At 36.5% G+C, this 20,396-nt stretch overlaps 1 protein-coding gene across 1 annotated transcript in view; it reads right to left on the reverse strand.

Annotated features, from left to right (window-relative positions):
* Nucleotides 1-17,416, reverse strand: part of LOC104492154 (testis-specific gene 10 protein-like) — a gene marked incomplete at both ends in the record, with an annotated part of 25,910 nt that extends 8,494 nt beyond the window's left edge. Inside the window, 11 exons of the mRNA XM_010134668.1 lie at nucleotides 576-761; nucleotides 1,290-1,400; nucleotides 3,355-3,523; nucleotides 3,743-3,798; nucleotides 5,045-5,199; nucleotides 9,351-9,466; nucleotides 10,860-11,011; nucleotides 13,543-13,620; nucleotides 13,788-13,961; nucleotides 14,289-14,444; nucleotides 17,213-17,416. Coding sequence (XP_010132970.1) covers nucleotides 576-761; nucleotides 1,290-1,400; nucleotides 3,355-3,523; nucleotides 3,743-3,798; nucleotides 5,045-5,199; nucleotides 9,351-9,466; nucleotides 10,860-11,011; nucleotides 13,543-13,620; nucleotides 13,788-13,961; nucleotides 14,289-14,444; nucleotides 17,213-17,416 — 1,557 coding nt within the window. The remainder of the gene's footprint in view (nucleotides 1-575; nucleotides 762-1,289; nucleotides 1,401-3,354; nucleotides 3,524-3,742; nucleotides 3,799-5,044; nucleotides 5,200-9,350; nucleotides 9,467-10,859; nucleotides 11,012-13,542; nucleotides 13,621-13,787; nucleotides 13,962-14,288; nucleotides 14,445-17,212) is intronic.
* Between the last annotated feature and the right edge of the window lie 2,980 nt (nucleotides 17,417-20,396).

Consider the following 20,396-nt stretch of genomic DNA (forward strand, 5'->3'; position numbering starts at 1 on the left):
ACCCCTTTCTGACCAGCAGCTGTTCAGTGCCTCTTCAGTATTTAATGTGCACGGGTAGCCCTCAGTAGCCTGTGCGATATTCAGGAAACAGAGATGATCGGCAACAAAAACTCCTAACAACCCCAAACCAGAAGGTAGTTTATATGTTTGTAACATGTTTCCAAAGCCATGCCGTGCATTCCCATTTAAGTTCTTCAGATTTTCAAGTGGGAACAGGCAAGAAAGGAGGTAGAAAAGCTGGAAGCAAGAAAAGCAGGGACAGGAACGTAACAGGTGACAAAGATCTAGGTATGTTTCAGGTGTGCTATGCAGTTGTGTATGACATTATGCCTTCAGTCATTCCAAACATGGGAGCATTTTTTAATTTATAATTTCTTTTTTAAAATATGCTATTATTTAAGATTTTTTTCTAAATGTGACTAGTGGAATTCTAGTCACGTTATTAATCTCAAACTCCATACAGTTCGTTGTAGCAAATATCTCTAAAATATGAGAAAAGGCATTAAGCACAGTTTTAAACAGCTGCAGGCTTAAAATACCACCAGAGCATTTCAAGAAGAAAAATGTCAACTTACTTGTCCCAACTCTGTTTCAAGGGACTCAATTTTCTCTTTCAGTCTGCGGTTCTCAAACTCCGCGCTGATCAGTGCCAGTCTAACAGAGCTACAGTCTGCTTCTGCTTGATGCCATTTTGCTTCCCAACTTTCTCCTTGTTCGCAGGCTTTGTGGTAATTCTCCAAAAGCTCACAGTTCTCTCTCTCCTAACACATAAAGCTTGTTTGTTTAAGAAGTTACAGTAAGCTTCACAAAATAAGGCTATCTGTACATGTACAGGTATGACATGATACAGGATGTTCTCTTTCCAAAACTTTGACAGACTTTCTAAGGAACCAGTGTTTTGTTCAAAATGGCTGCATTATAATGCTCTAAAGACATCTGTTAAATAGGTAAATTAACATTACAAATATGAGGTACAGCGATACATTGCAGAATTTTTTTTTTTTACTATTAATCATGTATGGTAATAAAGACAAAAGAGTCCCGAGTTTCCATATTATTCACTGTGTGAATTCTTAAACACACACGTATATATAAAACCACAGTGCAATACACTTTCTTACTTGTGTGCTGCAAAAACATAAGAAAATCTGTTCAAACTATTGGAAACATGTTAGTAAAATGCAAGTAAGTTTCAGCTAGGAAGCAAATTATTCCATGGAAATATGGTTTGAATTTCATTTTTTGTTAAAACAACAGCTTTTATTTGCAGGTTTAATCCATATACTCACTTTAGACTTCAGTATTCCCTTCAACCTGACAATATCTGTGTTTGAATCTTGGGCTTTCAACTTCATATTATCAAGCTCATTCTCGTACTTTACTATCTTTCTATATAGTACCTACGAAGAAAGATTTGTTTCATATGGTTAAAGTATACTGTTTGCACCTTTAAAAAAAATAGAATTAGTGTGTATTTAGGACCTATGGATTTATTAACTAGTTATTAAAAGGCTTTATAAAATCTAAACCACTTAAATTTCTTTAAATAAAATTTTGCAAATGTCAAAAATATTTACATTTACCATCTTTGGCTTAGAAAATGCGAAATTTTCTTCTTAAAAAGAATTAAAATGTCAATAAAAGCATGTAGCAGTTAAGAAGAGAAAGACAGAAGGATTATTTAGCAGCTAGGTGGTCATAACAAAATAGCCTGCCCATTTAAGGAGTAGGACTCAGAGTTAGTTCCCTCTTTTTTATAAGTTACACTCTTAAAATCCCACATTTGATAAAGCAGAAGGCAGCTAAAAATGGAATTAACTAATTAAGTTGGTTATCTCCTAACCAGGAGAAATAAAGCCACAAGTATTAGGAGAATGCACTATGTTTTGCCAGCTATTGCTTGAGAAACAGAAGAGTGAAGAAGAAAAAAAAAAAAACCTGCACAAAGGCTGTCTTGAACTGCCCTGTTCAGAAACTCACCCTTCCTTAAAAAATTACTATGAGAACACTGAAATGCAGGAACCAATATAGGGGTGGGGAGCATCCAGGCATTGCAAAGAAAACCACGAAGCTTTCAAAAGCAGCTAGAAGCAACAGCTTCTAGTGTTTTGTACCAGCTGACCACATCAGTAACAACTGGGATTCTGAGAGAAGGTTCAAAATAGTGACTCTGAAGTAATCTCTTTCAGCAATCCCTGTTTCTAGTGTCACTACCTACCTACCTACCTACCTTTGGTAGTTATAGCTACTAGGACCTTGACTTCTCTAACTTACTCTGGGGCACTAAAGAGAAAAGATAAGTGTGTTTGAGAGAAGAGTTTCTTAGCACGCAAGTTGTCTCACCTAATTTTTGCAGTGCAGACTTAGGCACCTGATCTAAGCTGGTTAGCTACACTTCCTCTATAATGCAGTAAAACTGATCACTTTAAAAACTGGGATGGGATGAATCTTCTTCTGGAGGACTCTTCTTTAGGTAAAAGGGAGTTTTAATGACTGAAAACTTTTGTATTGTTAAAATCAGGTGAATTTAATCTACTCCTTTGGAACAGAGTAGAATGAAGAGGAAGCCAGGTGAGCAGCAAGTATTTTCAAAGATATCCTAAGCAGTAAAGTGCAGAGAAAAAAGCAAGTATCAGAAAACCTAAATGAAGGCAAGAAGTTGAACAAAAAGAGGAAAACCCAGAATATTGCACAGCAATGAACTACTACAGGCATTAAACTTAATTTCTAGCTGCTTGGAAAACACATTGATGCATGAACATTGTGTCTGCATGAGATGACACTTCAGTTTTAAGTATTTTAATAACTTTCATTAGTAACTGCACACAGATAAATAACACAGTAGACAATGCAATGATGAATAATCAAGTATTTCTATCACCTTTTATCCAAAGGCCACTTTAAAAGAATGTAAATAAATACAATACTCTTAATAAAGTTTTGAACCTTATTAAAATGTGTACTGCGTTACATTATCAGTCACTTTCAAGTTATAAGCTTGTAAGGGCTCTGGGCCAGTCCCAGCACAGTATAAGAAATACTTGCTGACTCCTTTATAGTACTTTTCCCTATAAGCAATAGTTATAACTGCCACAGTGTTTTTACATGAAGCTAAAGAAAAAAGACAAAACATTAATTAGTTCTTCCTCAAGATAAACATCCAAACCATTAAATAAGAATAGCAGGTCCTCTTTATACAAGTGAGCTGAGCAATAAGGGATAAATCAGTCTCTGAAAATTTATTTTAAAAACTAGCTTTCAGATTTACTTCAGATGAGGGCCCAACAATTCCATGCATTACTTGAAAAATACACAATTTTCCTTATTATTCAAGGGTTCTCTGTACAAATATACCTGACTTTCTTGCTTAATATTAGAGAGATGCTCTTGTAACCTGTCATTCTCCTGAGCTAATGATTCTCTGTTCTTGTTAGTCTGTGCAAGCTCTTTGCTGGTTTCTTGTAGCTGTTGATGCAAACTGGTGATATCTTTCTCACGGACACAGAGTGCTTCAGCAGATTTTCTACAGAGCAAACAATAAACACTTCAGGTATGACAATACTGCCCAACATGATACAAATGATAGCTTTTTCAGTGGTTAAGTTTGCAAGTCATGAAACAAAGCTGTAACACTTCAATAATTAATAAAGTAAAAAAAAATAATTCTACCTTAGCACATCCTATGATTCAATTTTTGAGTTAATGTTATAAATTAATATAAATTTTGACATTTTATCCTTACTTTGTGGAATGCTCCAACTCAGAAATCAGAATCTTGAAGTCTGCAATTATTTTCTCCTTGAAAAGAAAAACAAAATTAAAATAAAACTCTCACCACTCCTTAGTAAAAATGGAAAAAAAAAAACAACCCTAAGATTATTTATATTTTCCTTTTATTCAGCTAGCTGGTTAATTTAACTATTTAATGCAAAATGGATTGTGGTTTTCCAAGTTTCATCACTTACTGTTTAGAGCTGAAAATTCTGATAATCTAATTTAGCAAATAAAGGAACAAATATTATCTTCTGCAGAATGATAACTTTAATTAATTTTTTTAGTCTTCTGTGGTTCTGAAGGTATCATTTGGCTCACACTGCCAAAGCTAAATGATGTCTCTGTCTATTATATAAATTATCACAGCTTTTCTACAATGAATTAACTGCTCGAGTCCGGTGGTTTGTAATTGATAAAACACAAATTCTGTCACCGCATTTCCATAAAGAAGGTAGCACAAAATTTATCACAAAGTTTATAATTTTGCTGCATTGTCTTTGGATGAGATATTAAAAGAAGCATAGGCAGGGTAAGGACATGTCTTCCCCTGGAGACGCAAGAGAGGTGACCTACAGCCATCTCTTCTCTAACCTAGACACCATTTTACAGTTTTTAAAGTGCAAATTAGTGCTCGTGGCAAGATGATTATAGCCCATCCTGCAATATCTTTTAAGACTTTGTTAAAAATCAGTGCAAATTCTTGAGTTAAAAACCACAACATTTAAATGTACTTTTTTTATTTAGGATAAACTAAACATCCAGATGACTGAAGCTGAAATGCAAAACAATGGTTCAGAACTAAGCAGCTTCATTATCTACAGTTTGAAATCACACTGTGCAATAAACTAATGCAATTTTCTCAGGTACTCTAGTACCTTAAGGTGACACAAATATAACGCTTCTTCAATGACAGTAAGGGCAATATTATTGGTTGCTCTGCATCTCTAACATCAGTGGAACACAAGGCTAAATTTTATGATAAATTAGCCAATAAAATATTTTGTTTACTCTTCTCCACTTCAAGTAATTAAGTCTCCTTTCTTGATAAGTATGAACCATACAAAACACCAAATATGAGATGCTCAACACTGCTCAAACCTATTGCTGTTGAAGTCAACATGAGTTTTATTATTGCCTTGAAACAGGAGCAGAACTAGTTCAGCACTGAGGACTATTGCGGATACCAAGATAAGACAGGTGTGATGATCCAACAGATCCTTCCCCTATTTATCTTTTGTAATTATGTGACTATTTGCTTGTTAGAACATACTTTAACTGACAGGCTTTCCTCAAAAAAAGCAATCTGCTCTTTTCCTTCTTCCACATAATCTTGCAAAGTTGCTTTCTCTTTATGAAGTTGTGCAACTGTTTCTTTCAAAGCACAGATCTCCTCTTGTTGTAGGAGGCTTTGTCGTGAAAAGTTATCTAAACACAAGCAGAAAGGTCCCATTTTTATTAATTCAAACCATTTAAAATAAAAATTATGTTGATACACTCCTAAAGCATAAAAGAACATGGCAAAAGATTCCCTTCAAGAAAACACTGAAGCAAGTACCTTTCCGAAACATATAAATAATCCAACTAATACTCAAAGAACTGCATTCTTCCTTGGATCAAGGCCTTAAATTATTTGGCTCAAAACAAATCTGTCTTTAAACAGCCAATGTCTAGATCATTAAAAAGAACTTTTCAGGTCTTATAACAATAAAAGCTTAAACAGAATTACAATAGATCAATATGTAGACTGCAGTGTGTAACGACTGATGAAATAAAAGAGCTTGATATCCTGATATTAGCCAGTTTTTCTGAAATCCTTTTCTTATTTAAATGAACCTTATGTAAAAGTGAATTAAGAGTAATGCATTTATAAAATTCAACACCATTTAAAAATTGCAAAGATAATAATAAATAAAACAATCTACTCGCTACAAAATCAAACTCTAAGAGATGTCTCTCCCTATCTTCATGCAGCTAATAAGGTGTTACACACTACATTTACCTTTAAATGGTCAATCATTCCTTATATGATCTACATACACTGCATTCAGAGAGAAGAACCACAGAAACTCTTCTTACAGTGAACCTTACATCTCACAAAAACCACGTAGGCTGCAAATTACTCTTTAAATATCAGTGTAATTTGGCTTATTGAATGATAGTTATTAATCACTTCCAGGAGATAAAACATGCAAAGTAAAATGATCTGTAGCTCAGTCTTTCAGGAACATCATAGCATATATTCACATTCTATATTTTTTTCCACACAACATCTCCCTATTTCAAAACACAAGATGAAAGGCACTCAAATTTCCACTCCATATTTTCAGGCTGGTAACTAGTGGTGTGCCCCGGGGTTAATATTGCATCCAGTCCTGTTTTACATCTCCATTGATGATCTGGTTGATGGGGCAGAGGACACCATCAGGAATTTTCCTGATGATGCAAAACCGGGAAGAATGGCTGATACACCAGAGTCATGCTGTCATCCAGAGGGACCTAGACAGGCTGCAGAAAGGGGCTGACACAAACCTCATGGAAGTGCAAAGACTTGCACTTGGGTACAAACAACCCTATGCACCAGTACACAAGCTGGAAAGCAGCTTGGCAGGAAAACTGGGGGTCCTGGTGAAGACCACACTGAACAGGAGCCACCCACGTGCCCTTGCTGCAAAGAAGGCTAATGGACTCCTGGGCTGCATTAATAAAAATATTGCCAGCTAGTCCAGGGAGGTGATCCTTCCCCTCTAACTCAGCACTGGTGAGACACACCTGGAGGGCTGGGTCCAATTCTGGGCTTCCTAGTACAAGAGAGACAGGAACATACTGGAGACAGTCCAATGAAGAGCCATGAAGATGATTGAGTGACTGCAGCATCTCTCCTATGAGGATAAGCTGAAAGAGCTGGGACTATTTTAGCCTGGAAAAGGCTTAGGGGGAGATCTTCTAGTACCTGAAGGAAGAGTGCAAAGAGGACAGAGCCAGGCCCTTTTCATTTGCGCCCAGTGGCAGGACAAAAAGTAAGGGGCACAAACTGAAACACAAGAGGCTCCCTCAGAATATTAGGAAACATTTTTCCCTTTGAGGGTGATGGAGCACTGAAACAGGTTGCCCAGGGAGGTTACAGACTCTTCTTCCTTGAAGATATTCAAAAGCCACCTAGACACAGTCCTGGGAAGCTAGCTCTAGGTGGCCCTGCTTGAGAAGGGGGATTGGACAAGATGACCTTCAGAGGTGCCCTCCAACCTCAACCATTCTAAGTGTTTTCTCTATTTTACATAAAAGGATTGGGGGCACAAAGATCAACTGAAAATGCTATATGATTATTTTGGGTTATGATTATTTTTGCTATATGGTTATTTGGCATTATCATGTCCAAACTGTTACCTAAACTTTCAGGATAGAAAGTATTACATGTTCAAAAAACCAACCATGGACTGGTGCTACAGTTGTGAGTGCTCAACCTTTTTTCTGAAAATTAATAACTAAAGTCACAAATCAGGCACTCTGAAAATAGGTAACTCGTATATTTAGTGAGGAATTCTGGAAAGTTTGGTCGTAAATCACCCCAAAATTCTAATGTACAGACAGTAATAGTATAAAACACTGCATAATAGTATTTAACAGTTTTAATAGTTTGTGCTTTCTTTCTGCAATTACCTGCTTTATGCACTGTATTTTCAGCTAAGGAGAAAATCTGACAGACAAGCTTGCTTTACTAGACAACCTTAAGACTGACATTCCCAACTTCTTAAGTCTCTGAATATTACTTAACTTGCATGAAAGATAAAAATCACAACTTGGAGTTCCATCACGTGTCCAGGGGCTATACTGCTGTTCTCTCTGCGGACAAGCACTGGAAAGAGATACTTAGCCACTTCTACATTATTTTACTGGCAAGAGAAGATAACACAAGACTCGGAAATCCCTAGTTCCATTCCAGACTCCAAAAATGGAAAAGGTTCTCTAGAGGGCACACACAATTTCTTCCCATCTTCTCCAATTCTACCTCTCCAAGAAGATACCATTAGCTGCTCATCCTCTCTCACTCACTCTGGTCAGGCCCAAGCCTAAAAGTTTCTCATCCTAGACTCCTTCCCTACTAATACTAAATTCATAAATCCACACTTCCCATGTCAATCTCCCTTCACTTCCAATCTTTCTCCTGCTTTTAGCATTATTGTCCAAGTCCTAAACATTCTATGTGTATAGCTGCTCACAGGTTCTAGTCATGGAGCATGTCCAATAGCTCAAGTCCTACCCACAATCTACGAACTATTTTAAAGATCTTTTCAGTCTCTTTAACCACAGCACACTAGCTCTCCCCACTGATTGTCTCTGATCATTCTTCACTCCTACCCACACTTCAGTAATTTTCAGTTTCTGATTTATTGCATTGCCCCAGCTTTCTCTGGTGCCACATCCACACTGTTTCACCATTCACTGACTCCAGATGTCAATGTTTCGTACTTAGTCTCCTCTGACAACCAATCCTCCTTATCGCAAACTCTTGTTCAGCCAATATCCCTGTTCTTCACTTGACTCCTGGTTCATTATTAACTTTACCACTCCTTCCTATTTCACTGGGATTATGCTACCTCATCCAAACTGTAATCTCAGTATCCTCTCCTTATTGATCCTGCAGTTAAAACCTCTCAACTTTCTTCTCCCAAGTACATTCTCTTCCCACACCTACACAGTAGGTTCCTACTTGACTGTACCTGGAGTATTGGACTTTAAAATCCACGTATGTTGTTTTAAATGTGGACAAAACATCTTTTTCTCTAGCATTCTCAGGTGTGGCTTAGCCAAAACATAAAAAAAAACCCCATTAAGTTCATTTTGAATGAAATGCTTATTCATTTGAATTAAATGTTCATCTCGAATTATTTAAATCAAAATAACCAGAGTTTGAAATTTGTAATTAACAGAAAACAAGATATTTTAATAGCATTTGTCAGCTCTAGCATTAGATGTAATTAGCTATAGGCTAGCTTTATCTTCCCATCACAAATTCAGCACTGCATTTGATTATGTCAACTGCATCTCTAGAAAATAGTAAGAAAACTTCTAACACAATACAGTTGTAATTTTGGAAGTGTTAACACATTCATTGGCACTACAGGAACAACAATTCCTGCATCCACCTCCTTTACTCCCATAACATAAAAAGATGCAACATACAAAATAGGATATATACTACAAAAAATTGTTTTCCTGATTCCATCACCATCATCTTACAGAGCTGAGAAGAGCTACCACTGCTCTAGTGGATCACAAATACAACTGATGTGCTCAGACACTGCACCTTGATTGGTACCAACACACATTGTTCAGCTGACAGTACATATTGTCCCTGAAACTTACTTGCAAAACCTGTTTTACATAATTTTAAAATGCAGAAACTATCTAATAGTTAAAGAAAACAAATGTTATGCACTTGAAGTGTTAAAACTGTCAAAAGTATATTTATTTGCATTCACTTTTTCTTTCAACCCATAAGGGAAAAAAAAAGAAAAAACAGTAACGTATCAATTAGTCTGTTGAATGTTATTACAAAAATTGTTTCTGTCACTCACCAATTTTTTCATCCAAACACCTTATTTTCTCTTGGGCAAGCTGCATTTCATACTTTTTCTTAACAAGGTTTTGCTCAGTCTCCAAAAGACTCTGTTCTGTCTTTTCATTGAATAACCTGAAAAAGCAGCGGCATTAAACAGGAAGAATTCAGACATTTTTTTCCTTTCTGAAATGTCACTAAAATTGCAAAAGTTAGGAGAACATGAAATTATTCTGTATCTTTCACATCATTTGGGATATTTTATTTATGTTAACCTTAATATCTGGGTATTAAAATCTGAATTCTCCTGTAAAGAATCACAGAATCGTAAGAAGAATTCTTTACAACAACATAAAAGCCTGTAAACAAAAAAATTGTTTAAATAAAAATAATCACTTGGGACATACGTTGGAATGCCTGACCTATTTCAAGCTATACCCAAGACATAAGTCCAAATCATGGAGTAGGTATTAATGATTCTCAAACTGTTGAGGAAACAGAACTATCAGCCTGGTTTGGGGTGGGAAAAGATATTTTAGTAGCAGCAACTAATCTTCAACAACCCAGTTTTTACAGTATTCGTTTATTAGAAAGCAGCAATTACTCAGGACTGGATTTGCAAAGGAATCCTGTTATTCTAGAAATCACAGTATCCTTAAAAATCCTTAATTGTGGGCCAGTACAATATTGCACACTAGCACACAGCATTCCCACCGACCAAAATACAACAGAAAAACGACAGCACCCATGCATGGGCTGCACCAGTCACTAGTAAGGACACGTAGGTTTAGGAGAGTGTTTGCCTAACTGAATTGCATTTAAGGAAATACAAGAGGAAAAAGTCACACACAGTGCCTTCCCTTGCAGTCTGTTCACTCCACAGCTTAGTTCAGCCTGTGATCTGGTCCTCCGTAGCTCTCCCCACAAAACTTCACACGTGATTGATCTTTCCCACCAGCCAGTAAACTATCCTTTTTTTAGTTTGCACTCGCTGACCTATGCTTTCTTCCCTAAAGGCTTCAACTGAGTCTAGTCCCACCTCCATGCTTCTGAACATGGTTAGGAACTCCAGTTGAGCAGGAGGTCACAACCCTATACAGTTGTATTTCCTCTCACACAAAAGCTCCAAGACAAAGAAAAGGATATTTGAAACTAACTACATGACACTCATTTGTTTATGCATGTTTGCTTGCCTCTATAAAAATAATTTAATTTTTTTTTAATTCACGTACAGTTTACCAAAACACATCAATCCCTGTAGCCTCTAACAGAAAGCTCCTAACTCTAAGCCAGGGTGAATTTTTACTTTTTCACTGAAGATGGTTTTCAGCATATCATTATATGAACCAGCCAGGAACATTTACATATAAATAAGCAATGAGGAAAACAATTTCGTTCCAAAAAGAATGGCTCATAAGAACAACTACAGTAAATTCCTTTGCCTTTCAGCTACGTAACAGTTAAGAAAACCAATTAACATAGGCTGACATTACTTGTCAAACTAATGCAATTATCTATTTTTACTTACCTAAGTGAAACACATTCAGCTTGCTGATGGCTCCGCTCAGTTTCAGAGTCCAGTGCTCTTCTTGCCAATCTTTTCATCTCGGTTTCCAGAGAATCAATGCAGTCTTTCATTAATGCCACTTTGGACATCTGTTCTAACCGTTCACTGTCTAGCTGTAAATATAATTAAACATTAATAGCAAAAAAAAAAAAGCAGCTGATTTATATATAGACTTTCTCTTATTAATTCAAATTCTACTCTGTTTTTAGCACAAATCTTTTACTGAAGAGGAAACGTCCAAGTATCTCACTTACTCGGGGCCCAACTCCAAATCTACTGAAGGTAGTTGGCAAAGAGCTGAAATGTTATTTTCACTTTGAATGTTATTTGCCTTTGAAGGACAATCAACTTCCTGTCTTTCAGATCTCTGGGAATATTTTCATTTATTAATGCAAATTTTAGGTTGGAATTATGCCCAAGGACAAAAATATTTGGCATTGATCAACATTAGAAGTTTTTAGTGTAAAATAACATAACAGAAAACATTATTACAAGTTTATGAAGGGAGAAATCCCAGTTTGGCATACAACGCTACCAATGATGGCTTCAGGCCTCTGTTAAATTATATATGGCTATGCTGATAACTGGATAGAGAAATCTCTGTACAACACTTGCACAAAGAACTATACGGCCAAGTTACCACCTGAGGCCTTTAGGTCTGTACCTAGAAGAAAGAACAGGTCCAAAACCTCTTGCAGACTCCAGCAAAGCCAGTCTGAAATCTCCAGTTTAAAGGAAGAAGCGTTTCTTTATTAAAATGCTTACACTTAACATTCAAAGAACTGTCCTTTCTAAATTATTTGAAATGGCTCTTTTAAAAATTCTCATCTCATCTCTCTCCTCATTTACTGATTCTTTCAGCACTAATTTCAAAGGTCTGACCTCAAAAGAGTAAGTCAGCAAGCCTCTGGTACCTAGTAATTTTTTCAATACTAGTACTATGAATTTCATATTAATGTATCACCCTCAAAGGGTACCAAATGAACTCAAGAAATAGGATGATGTACCTAAAACAGGACTATTCCCAATATTCACTACACATCATATGTCAAGCATGTGATTAAAGCTAATTTACTCCTCAGTTCTCAGAGCTACTTAAGGCTTCATCACAGATGCACTCAGTTTAATATTATAATACTTGGAACTAATAAGCTTGGTAGTATTTAAAACTGAAAGGGAAAAAGAAAATGAACCAGAATTCATAACCACAAGATCTAGACGAGAGATACACTACAGAAATCAACATTAATCTGTTTAAAAATCAAGTTCTACCAAGACTAAATATATTTAAGATTTATATTCATTTTATTAATGTTTTCATTTTCTATTTTAGTGCCACATGTTAGTAAACAATTGCACAGACAAATAACTTAAACCATATTAAATAGGACTTGCAGAATAGTACAATGACATTTGGTTTTAGGGCTTACAACATAAGGTAATTCACATTGGAATGGACTCCAGGAAGTCTCTAGTCTAAACTCCTGCTCAGAGCTCTGAGGTCAGGTTGCTCAGGGCTTTTTTCAGTCTGGTCTTGAAAACCTCCAGGGCTGGGAACTGTTTAACTGTCCCGATGGGAAAGAAATATTTCGTTGTATTCAGCCTGAACCCTTCTCACTTCAACTGATGCACATTGCTGCTCATCCTTCCAGCATGCACTGCTGTGAAAAGCCCGTTTCTGACATCTTGATGAATACCGGCAGGTAGGACTTAGGCTCCCCTTAAGCCATCTCTACTCCAGGTGAAACAAGCCCAGTTCCACCAGCCTCCTCTCATAGGAAAAATGTTCCAGCCCCAGGTTTTGTGGAGTTCTCCATTAAACTCACTCCAGTTTGGCAATGCGTTTCTTGTACTGTGGGGGCAAAACTGGATGCAGTATATTCCAGATGTGGTCTAACAAGTGCTCTGTAATGGGGGACAACCACTTCCTTTGAGCTAATGGCTGTGTTCTGTTCACACAGCCTACTGCACTCCTTTGTATATACTTGTCCCTTCTTCACCACCATTGCATATTGCTCACTCATTTACAGCTTGCTGTATCATCAGGGCCTCCAGGCCCTGAATTTTCAGGAGAGCTGCTCCCAAACCTATTAGTCCCCAACTTGTACTGGTGCCAGCCAGTGGCTCTTCTTCCTAAATTCAGAACTTGGCATTCATCCTTGTTGGACTTCATAAGGTTCCTGTTGTACATTCTTATTATCTGTCTTGGTCTCTGCGGATGACAGCCCCACTCTTGAATTTATTAACAGGTTTCCCTGATTTGGTGTCATCTGCAAACTTTGTGAGCATTCATTCTGTTGCCTCCTTCAGGTCACTCAATGTTAAACAGGCCTCAGAACAAACCTCTCTGGTGCTCCACACTAACAAGTCTCCAGGCCAAACAAATTGCCTCCTGATAAGATGACCATCCAATCAAATTTTTCCCACCAAGCTGCCCAGCCATCCAGACCCTAACATCCAAATCTGGATATAAGAACACTGTGGGTAACAGTGTCGAAAGTCTTGCAACAGTCTAGGTAAATAACACCCGCTGCTCTCAGCCTCTTGTTTCCTGATGGAAAGCAGTCAGGTTGATCCTGCAGGATTAACCATGAACATCACCTGTACGACATTTACAATTCCATAAATAATTCTTTTCCCTTACATTTTGAACAGTAGTCTCTAGGTCTTCAATTCTCTGTTCCAAGTGAGCCTTTTCACGAAACGCACTCTCTTGGGAAATCTGTATCGAATAACAACAAAGTCACATACAGAACAAGTCTGAACTCACCACAGACATGCAATGCTATGAACTCTCTGTATTGGAAAAGAAATGTTTAGCAACTTTAAGTACACTATTAAGTAGTTTTCATGTTAAAATAACCTGGGATGGGGGACGTAGAATCAAACCTTTAACTGCTCCCTGAGGCTATCACGTTCTGTAGCCATCCTTCGGAAATCTGACAGTGCTGTATCTCTTTCTATCTCCAAATGTCTTAACACAGCTTGAGCTCTCACAGTATTTTTAGGAGTGCTGGAGCACTTGATAACTTCCTGACGAAGTCGGGAAACCTCTTCTTGTGCCTGTTTTTAAAAACAGCACCATAACAGAAATATGGAATAGGTATTACTGTAGCATATGGCTGGTAAGACAGAGCATCTCAGAAACTGTGCAATATCAAAGATGAAGTAATGATTTGTGCATACATTCTTTGACTCAGGAAAGGATTCTTAACTCTGGACAGCACTTACAAACTTTTTATTTAACTGACAGATTCAAATTGCAGAATTTCCGTGACTATTTATTTCTACTTTTTAAACAAAAACTGTGCATTTTTTTCTATTACTAAAAAAAATTCTTGCACATCACCTTGTTACTTTAATTAATCATACAAGTATAAATAAAATTACCTGTTCATAAAGATTGAAAATTTTGTCTCTCTCAGCTGTTAAAACCTTTAAATTACCCTGAATTTCTGCCACATAGCGCTCATAATTTTTCAGTGTTGACTTAAGTTCTTCATATTCTTTCAATCTTTTCAAAACTTCTGGATCAGAACTGTCTCCCTTAATGAATAAGGAGATACAAGATTAAAGTAAAGAAACAAAACTTGATGCGCTTTCTTACTATATCTGGTTTGGAAATTTCTATAAAAGATTTAATAAACCTTCAACCTAGTGACCTCAAGACAGTCAATACCATACATACATACTACTTAATATTGAAGGCCAGATATAGGTAACATTTTCTAAAATACGAGTTTATTGAATGGCAAATGTCTATGACAAATGATACTGACAATCATGTTAACAATTACTTAATGTCAGCAACCATTTAAAGTGATATACATGCAGGCAGCGTAAAGCAGGAGTTAAGTTCACACTGTTTGTCCATACCCATCTTATGCATTCCTCTGTTTATAATCAATTTATTTTTCTTCCTGTTAATTACGGCTTTGGCAATTTAGCATAAGATAAACCCATATTTTAATAGATCCCTTCCTCCTCTTCCAAAATGTTTTCCAAGCTCACCTGGATGGATGAAATTTTTTTTGACATGCTGCCACAAGTAGAGGCTTGCTTAGGACTTGAAAATGTGTTTCTAAATACATTCAGCAAATTCTCAGTCTCACTTTAATAGTAGTCTCTATCTCTTCCAATGTCTTAATAAAGGTATCAAGCCTTCTTCAAGACTTCTGTTTGTAAAATAACCTGCATGTGCAAAACCAAGAGAATTCATTCACTGAAACAGAACTTTGGTAATGAATGATACTTCAGTGTAAAATAGATAAACATCTTCAAAACAAAGATGAAGCAGATATGTAAATAAAACAAAAATCCATTTAATACTTTAAAGTAACTTCTGAATGTCAGTATTTTCTCATTTTTATTATATTGCAGAATATGCCTGAATGTCCTTCTAAAATGGATTTATTAGAACAGAGAAGGACATAAAAGCTAAGTATTAATTGATTTGGAATATACCTATTCAAAACTAAGGAACACAATTAAGTAGATTTGTATTGGAATAGCTAATGAATTTTTAAATAAGAAAAACTAGGCCACCATGCTGAAGATCTATGAAAGGTGATTTTTGAAGTGGAAACAAATTAACATGTAAATAAGTATAGTTGAAACACAGGAAGTCATGTAGGGGCCTAAAACAAATTCTGAAGATGAGCTGCAATTTGAAAGTTCAAAATTGCACAACAAATCCCTCCCCATTACAATCTAATGAAAATACCTGCACTCATGAAGTTTAAGTACCTAGGGATTACTAAACTCTGCAAATGTATTATTTTTGTTAAGACACATGTGGAAACTTTTCAAATCCTTGAGAAGTTATAAGTTATCTAAATCTCTCAGTGAACCTAGCTGTCAAATCCCAAACTCTATGGCCGAAGAATCAAAATCTTTCCAGGGTAATTGAGCAGTAAGCTCTACATAGTCAGAGTGTTTTTTTCCTAGTGGTGGTTCTTTGCAGAACTGTGGCATAAGCTCAAATACTTTACACAGGAGAGAAAAGGCGACCCCTCCCATCCCCTGAAATTTGAGACAAATCTTTAAATCATAGTAAGAAAATATTATCTTGAACACATAAAAAAATTCTCTATCAATTTATACTGGAAGCAAGTGAATGACTTCACAATACATTCAGATGTTAATCTAACATTGGCATATATTTCTACAGTTACAACATCGTGTGCATTTCAGAAGATTCCAACGGTATTGTTACACCTTAACAAAGCCAGAATATGAAGATAAAAATTTTAAAGACAAAATGTTACTACTTGTGTTGCAAGTTTTACAAGGTATTCAAAAGAATTATATGCAATCTTGTAAAAAAAAAAATTAAGATTCTCAAAAGCAAAATCATTACAGGCTAGTTGTAAAACAGAAATAGATTCCCATCTATCTAGAGACAGAGAACTACAAATGAAAACAGATATGTTTATCCGTTCTATAACTTGTCTGTTATTGGCAAAACTTGTCTGTTATTGGCAAAAACAAAGCAAATAAAATTCACTTGTACAAGTATTAACTTACTGAGGAAATGACCTGATTTCATAACTACATATATTATGTTTAACTCACAGATTTTAGTGTTTTCACTGTGTGTTCCAGATGCTTTATCTTGTTGTGCTGGTGTCAAATTTGAATCTACCATTAAAAAAAAAAAAAAAAAGAGCAAGAGATGCATTTTTTTTTTATAATCACTAATACAAATACAGCATTTTAGCTCACCTGTTCTAGTCCAAAGGAGCATTTCATACGTTTTCTAGTTTGACTAGGCTAAAAACTTACTATTAGTAACAATAAACTTAATCTAGAAGAGAATCAATTAAAAGTTTTATATTTAGATGCAAGCAAAATAGTAATAGCTGAGTGAATATGTGAGTGAATGAAAAAGGAAACACAGGGTACAGTTTCCCAGAACGGTCTCACCAAGAAACTTCTGAAAACAGGAACAATTTAACTATACCTAGGGGCTAAAGAAATAAATATATAGTTACACTAAATGCTTTCTCCCATCTCACCACTGCTACTAAATTGCATAATAGCATGTGCATAGAATGCTATTTTCCATTATCCTGAAAAATCAAAACACTTCTGCAAGTGTGATTTTAATCCTTTAACTTTGCTACACTTAAATACCATAGCAGCCAGAACCTACTCCTCCTTCATCCCAGTAAACACACTTTAAAGCAGAGATGAAAGCTAGAAATTCAACCCAAAAGGTCAAAAAAAAAACCAACCCAAGAAACATTTCCCCCTAATATTAGCAAACAACATTAAAATATCACTGCACAATAATAACTCTAATAAGTAGATACCTTTGTTTCCTCAAGCTTCTTATCAGCTGTATTCAATAGCAATTGTTTTTCCAGCAGTTCAGATAGTTTGCCAATTACAAGTTTACACAAATGATCATTTTTACTGCTGAATTTATCCACTTGACTTTCCACCACTTGCTTCTTATCTAGCAGCTGTATGACACGTTGCCTTAGCTCACGTTTTATCTTCTTCAGATCTTCAATCTCATGGAAAAGGAGGAAGGAAGTATTTTACTTCAAGGATTTGCAGGGAGTATTTCATGATAATAAGTAATTTACACTTAAGAAAAAAAATCAGTATACATTATTCACAAATTAGAATACGCACACTACTAGCACCATTTTGAAGAGACTAATTTTGAAGGCCAGCAGAAATGTTGTAGATCAGTTAATATAAGATTAATAATATATCTTAAACTTTTGTCTTTTAGAAAAATATGTCCTTTCTGTAAGAAGCCAGAAGTTGCTAACTATTTTGGCACTATCACCCTATTGTAATATCTCAGTCTGTAGGACTATTGGTGTGTCACACAGTACAGCCTTTCAATTTTCTGAGTCCTCAGGTTTCTAAAACCCCAGCCTAATCAAGATACGGATACAGCGCAACGCAGAAACTCCACTGATTGCACAGGCTAAGCCTGTAACATATGAGGAATGGGTGTCACTGAATACTGAATTCTGGGAGGTTCACTTAATCCTAAAGTATTAGTATATTAGGTATTACTAGCACTGCACAAAAATACGTTTTTAATTACTTAGGAAGATCTCAAGGATGCTTTGTGACAAAAAGCTCTTGGGGTGGGCTCTGCACTGTGACATTCTGTAGTAGTTAGTTTCGCCACTTCTGTCCAATGGGTATACAAATGTATCAGGAGAATCAGTGAAAAAAATAGGAATTTATCTTCATTGTCATCTTATTTTTGTGTTTTCATCAAGCCTGATCCAGCTAATGCTATTATTAACAAAGCACAGTTATAAACCTGAAAATGCTGTAATAATGGATTGGTTGAGTGGGAAAGTAGTTTTAAAAGAAAAACAAAACAAACACACAGAAAGCATCCAAGAGGGGCAGTAGAGACAACATCTATACATCTATGTTTTGGGATTCCTTTATTTTTATTAAGTTATAAAATTTGAGGAGTATAGAGCTCTGCTATTACTGGAGGAAGTTCACAAGGATGCCTGCTTCACACGGTGGGAAGAGAAGTGCTAATGAGGGCAGGAAGGCTAAATCCTACTCTGCATCTGAAGGTACAAACAACACTTAAAATGACAAAACTGAAGTCTGAGTCACATCAGTACCCTCAAAGCCTCAAGTAACTGATTACACCGGAAGTGGTTTTGTTGCTCCATACAGAAAACCTATGTCATACCTTAGGGGTCTTTTCCAACCTAAAAGAGTCTCTGATTTTTCCCCCTCATCTTCTCTTGAGTAATCAAGAAATTTTTCGCAAAAACTCAGAGGTATCATTTAGACTACAAAATTAAAGGATCTTCACGGAAGAAATTTACTCTGCTTTATACAGACAGGAATTACAATATTCAGCCTGTAAGCAGACAAAAATTACTGACCACTTAAGGTTTTATAGACTCAAAAAACAATACTATCAAAAAATATTCATAGCCCATTAAAAAAAAATCATGAAGTACAAACAACCTTTGCTCCTGTCATGTCACTGCATACTGCTATAGACCATGACAGCTTCTTGCATCAATACAAACTAGGGAGGAGAATTTACCATTTAACTTCTAGGCACAGAAGGATGGAGAAAAGCATCTTTTTGTATTTCTGCAGTATCAAAATAGAGGGAATACATAATAAGAAGAAACGCGGACATACTTTATGAATTATCTCTATGTATCAGCATCCACTCAAATATAGAGCACAGCCAGAAACAGTTGAAAGTGTTCAAATTCTCTTCAGTCCAGCTGAATATAAGGATATGGAGCCAGTTAGCATCTCACAGTACTGCCACTTACGTTTCCTTACAAAACCACAAACACTATGAAATGATGGAAAAGAAAGATGGAACACTTCCTGGTAGCTTTCTCCCAGTAACTATTATAAAATAGGATTGCTGGAACGAGTGAGTCCCTCAGTGAAAGATGAATGAGCCACAGTAAGACAGGGCAAGTGGCAAGCACACCAGCACCTCACAGTACTGTTCAATGCCTGACTCATCCACTCTCATAATATGGAAAGTAGCCTACAGATCTAACAGAAAATGAACATTCAGTTATACACCTCTGGGAAGTTATCACCACCAGCATGACCACAGCAGTTTCTCTCCATGCTCAGATTCAACATTTTCAAGGAAATTTAGGGCAGCTGGTTCATAATCAGCTCCATCTAAATCAATTCTCTGCCACCAATTATCAGTCTGACCACCATCCACAAGGTGTTTTTAAGCACCAATATAATAAATAGTTGGTTTATAAGTAAGCTGACCTAATTTTGGGTATCAACAAAGAGTCATTTCTAGAAAGCGACAGATTATGGCATTCATCTGAAAATTAATCATGCCCTGGGAGTACCCCTGACAATAAAGACAGCTTGACCTGTCTACTACAGTCACCCTTGCCGTTGATACATCAAGCCAGATGAGGAGAATTCCATCCTGGTGCTATATTCTCTCTCCAAGAGTCACTCAAAACATTCTCCAGTTAGGTACACTGCCCTAGTCTTCCCAGAGAAGAAAGAGATCAGAGTAATTTGCAAACTATTGGTACCTTCAGTGCCTCACTAAGCATTGAGGACTCAAATTTACAGACTGAATACCTACCATCTGCTCACTCACAAAACTAGTTTTACTCAATTTGTGAAAGAGCACTTTTTGAAAAACATTGTAATATCTGTATGTCCTAAATTAACTATTATTTGTGCTTGCCATGAAGTGGTAAGATTTACCTACCGCTATTGACGCATTCCACCACCATCCTGTGAACGGCGATAATGCAACCCCCTTGAACGTCACAATAGGGCAACTCCAAGCTCCACGCAGCACTGGAGACACCTGCAGCTGGCCTTGCAGCACGTCCAAAAGATGCCGCGGTTCCTAAACTTCTTGGACTGATTAACTCCCCCAAACTGTTTCTTTTTTCCCAAGTATTTCAGTGATTAACCATTTAACACGCTCCTTTCCTCCTTGTTCTCGGCAGCACACTCAGCGACAGGACCCAAACC

This window comes from Buceros rhinoceros, unplaced genomic scaffold (genome assembly GCF_000710305.1).
Source record: "Buceros rhinoceros silvestris isolate BGI_N320 unplaced genomic scaffold, ASM71030v1 scaffold18964, whole genome shotgun sequence".
NCBI classification, from domain to species: Eukaryota; Metazoa; Chordata; class Aves; order Bucerotiformes; family Bucerotidae; genus Buceros; species Buceros rhinoceros.